General features: G+C 39.6%; 1 protein-coding gene across 5 annotated transcripts in view; it reads right to left on the bottom strand.

The window, feature by feature from the left end:
• The window catches only part of mink1 (misshapen-like kinase 1), a 79,184-nt gene that overhangs the window by 14,576 nt on the left and 61,296 nt on the right, over positions 1 to 3,312 (bottom strand). For 3 of the 5 annotated variants that reach the window (XM_057821946.1, XM_057821947.1, XM_057821949.1), the window contains 5 exons: positions 2,817 to 2,960; positions 2,606 to 2,740; positions 2,389 to 2,489; positions 1,927 to 2,296; positions 1,711 to 1,850 (listed from right to left, as the gene is read on the bottom strand). In XM_057821946.1, coding sequence (XP_057677929.1) covers positions 1,711 to 1,850; positions 1,927 to 2,296; positions 2,389 to 2,489; positions 2,606 to 2,740; positions 2,817 to 2,960 — 890 coding nt within the window. The remainder of the gene's footprint in view (positions 1 to 1,710; positions 1,851 to 1,926; positions 2,297 to 2,388; positions 2,490 to 2,605; positions 2,741 to 2,816; positions 2,961 to 3,312) is intronic. The other 2 variants (XM_057821948.1, XM_057821950.1) reach the window with 1 other exon arrangement.

The raw sequence follows: 3,312 nt of genomic DNA, 5'->3' as shown, positions 1-3,312 counted from the left end.
CTGAGAACACGGTGGGAGAGCGAGAGACAGCGATGAAAGAGTTTTTGTTGTTGCTGTTATGATGACTATTTTAGAGAGGTATTATAACTACACAAACTCTGGACTTCAGTAGAAGTCAAAATATTTCAGTCAATCAACATCTCAGTTAGTGCTGCAATGATTGATCACTTAACTCGAGTAATTCGATTAGAAAAAGCTTCCAATCAAATTTTGCTGCTTCGAGAATTCCTTTAGAGTAATGTTGTAATGGTTTGTTTTAAAAGTGTTGCATTTCATTTCATTGTTTGGGTGGATACACTGCCCTCTAGTGGCAGCAGTAAATATCCCATAACTCGTCTAACATGGCTGAACCCAGTTGCTCCCTGTTAAGACCAACATATAAGGTATGTTTTTGTTTGAGCTAATATGTTTGTTTATGCATTCCTTTTTAGTTGAGAAGTATATTTAGCAGTGTTTTGTGGGAATAATAGCATTTTATAGCATTCAAGCTAGCAGACTTTTGACTTGCAATATGTGTGAACGATTTGTGAAGTGCATTGTAAAAGAAAAAAAAAATTGCATTTTATAGCATTTAAGCTAGCGGACTTTTATTTGCAAGTTAGCCAAATACTCTTTTGTTGTACTTAGATCCTCATTTTCTTTTTTAAATATCATTTGAGGCTAAGCACAGGTATTTCAATTTATTTTCAAATCAGTTTAGTTATTCGCAGTCGGTCGCAGTTAGTCAGTTCATGCAGGGATCCAACGACCGATTTAGGTTGAAAAAGTACGAAGTCTGTAGCCCATACAAACAGAAGGGATTGTCTCAGGAGTGATTTGTTCAAGGAGTCAAGGTTATTATCATATTTTTCGTGCCATGCATTCATTTTGAAACTTTGTGAAAAAAATCAATAGGAGAAATTAGCCGCTACAGCACTGGCATTATACTTCACAATATTTACGTAAAATAAATGCTTACTGCCCGGGTTTTTGCTCTATTAACAAGGTTTACGTCCATATCTACAAAGAATTCAGGGATTTAAGCATTTTTTTCACAAGAATTTTCAACGGAAAAAGCTGTTTGTTTACATACGCCAGCCGCTAATTTCCTTATTGACTAGACTCAATAGTTCGCAATTTTTACTTAAAATAAATGGTACCTGCCCGTTTTTTTGCTTTTAATCAAGAAAAGAGACTGTTTAACAACCATATCTATGAACAATTCAGGGATTTAAGCATTAATTCACAATAATTTTCACCGGAGAAGCTCTGTTTACATATTGCGGCCGCCACATTGACTGACACACTAACATCATACTTTGACATATTTATGTAAAATAAATGCTAACTGCATGTTTATTTGATTTTTTTTTGCTTTTAACCAAGAATCTAGACTGTTTCACGTCCATATCTATAAAGAAATCAGGGATTTAAGCATTTAATCACATGCATTTTTAACAGAAAAAGCTCTTTGAGTTTCCACTCTGTCAGCTTTGACAGAGAAAGGCCCCCTATGAATCGGCCATGCGCCCTGTCAATACATTATGAAGTCTATGAATTGTCGTATTTCGAGCATGTCGTTATATGTCGTGACAAATGACAAGTCAAATTTTACGTCGGATGTCGAGAGGATCGTACATCAATATGTTCGTATGTCAAGGTACCACTGTAGCTGAATTTTTTTTTTTTTTTTTTGTAACTTCACATCACTAATCTAAAGTTTTTTCTTACCTTGTCATTCCTCTCACAAAGGAACTTAAGCCTTTGAGCTCTCTTGTGCATGAAGACGCCGTCCAGGTGGCCAGTTTCCACAGATCGGATCTCAATGGCTTTTTCTCCCCAACCCATGATCTGATTGGAGCAGATATGAGCTGCAGATGAAAAGAACACATAGTTGACCAGTTGATTCAAGCTGCCGAATCCATTTTTCCCCCTTCTTACTCGTACCAACAGATGTGGGCATTTCTCCCCACTGCAGGACCACATCCTTTATGATGCGTCCATACGTATTGACGTAGACGCCCTCATCCTCGTAGCACAGAAGCATCTCCATGCCATCAGAACTGGGCAGGAACACGATTGCGTGCGGAGTCACGTGGCTCTGGATCTGTTCACCAGCAAAGCCAAATTCCAATCTGTGGTACGACTTGAAAGCTGCGCAACTTACATGAACCGGGATGTAAATGTCGTAATTGTTCCCAGAGTCCACATCGATGGCATGGAAGCCGGCACAGGAACCGTAGATAACCTTTAACCTCTGACCCTCTTCTACAGTCAGGTCAACAAGGACAGGCCTGTGTGGGAGGTCTGCAAAGGACTAGTTCGGGAGAAGGGTGTTTGCGGGAAGTAAATAAAAAATAAAAAGATAGCATAGCTGGATGAGTGATCCCGTGTGACCGCTCACAATACCTTAAAGGCCATGAATTTGTGATAAGGCTTGGGTGCCCAAGCATATACTTCCACAGCATTCTTCAAAGCAATCACCAGGAACTTTATCCTCTCGTATTTCACTAGAAGGGAAAACCACAAGGACATGTGATCTCGCATACTCCTAATCAATAATTCACCCAGCCAAATTTACACTGGATGAGAATTTATCACAGGCAATAATAAGTCCGTCACTCACCGACTTTATAGTGCACACAGCCCTCCATCTCGCCCACAGTGGTCCAGCCTTGCTTCTTTTCCACTTCAGGGTCATTGTGGAGGATCTTATTCCTCAGCCAGGCCAGGTAGTAAACACGCACCTTGTTTTTCTTGCCTATAACAGAACAGCAAGAGATGGGAGGTAACTGAGTCTAGTCCTGAAAGCAAATGCAGCGATGAACAGTATTGACCTGAAATGGTGATGAGCAGGTTAAGACCCTCCAAAACATCCATCTGCTGGAACCTGCGCGAGTTGATGAGCGGATAAACTTTGCCCTGCCCGCTGCGGTCGAGTAACTTCAAACCATTCTCTGTTCCCACCAACAGGTTCACACCTAGAGACATACATTTACATACAGTATATAGCTACTCTTACAATGAACAGTGTTGTTAATCTTACTTTAAAAAAGTAATTAGTTAAAAATTACTTCTCCCTAAACATAACTGAGTTAGTAACTCTGTTAATTCAATGTAAGAGTAATTAGTTACTCGACAAAGTAACTGACGTTACTTTTCATGTTCTACACGTTATTGTAGATAGCATCAGAGCGAGTGAGCGAGCTAGTGAGAGAGGAAAACACAGCTGCAAGCCTATGTGCATTTTTGATGCTTGTAAAATATCTACAGAGGCAACGCCTGTATGTAGAGGTGCACGATAATTATCGTTTCGATAATTGGAATTATGAC

The sequence above is a fragment of the Corythoichthys intestinalis genome, chromosome 18 (assembly GCF_030265065.1).
Source record: "Corythoichthys intestinalis isolate RoL2023-P3 chromosome 18, ASM3026506v1, whole genome shotgun sequence".
NCBI lineage: Eukaryota > Metazoa > Chordata > Actinopteri > Syngnathiformes > Syngnathidae > Corythoichthys > Corythoichthys intestinalis.
The sequence above is the reverse complement of the archived record's forward strand: the minus strand, read 5'-3'. Positions and strand labels throughout refer to the sequence as shown.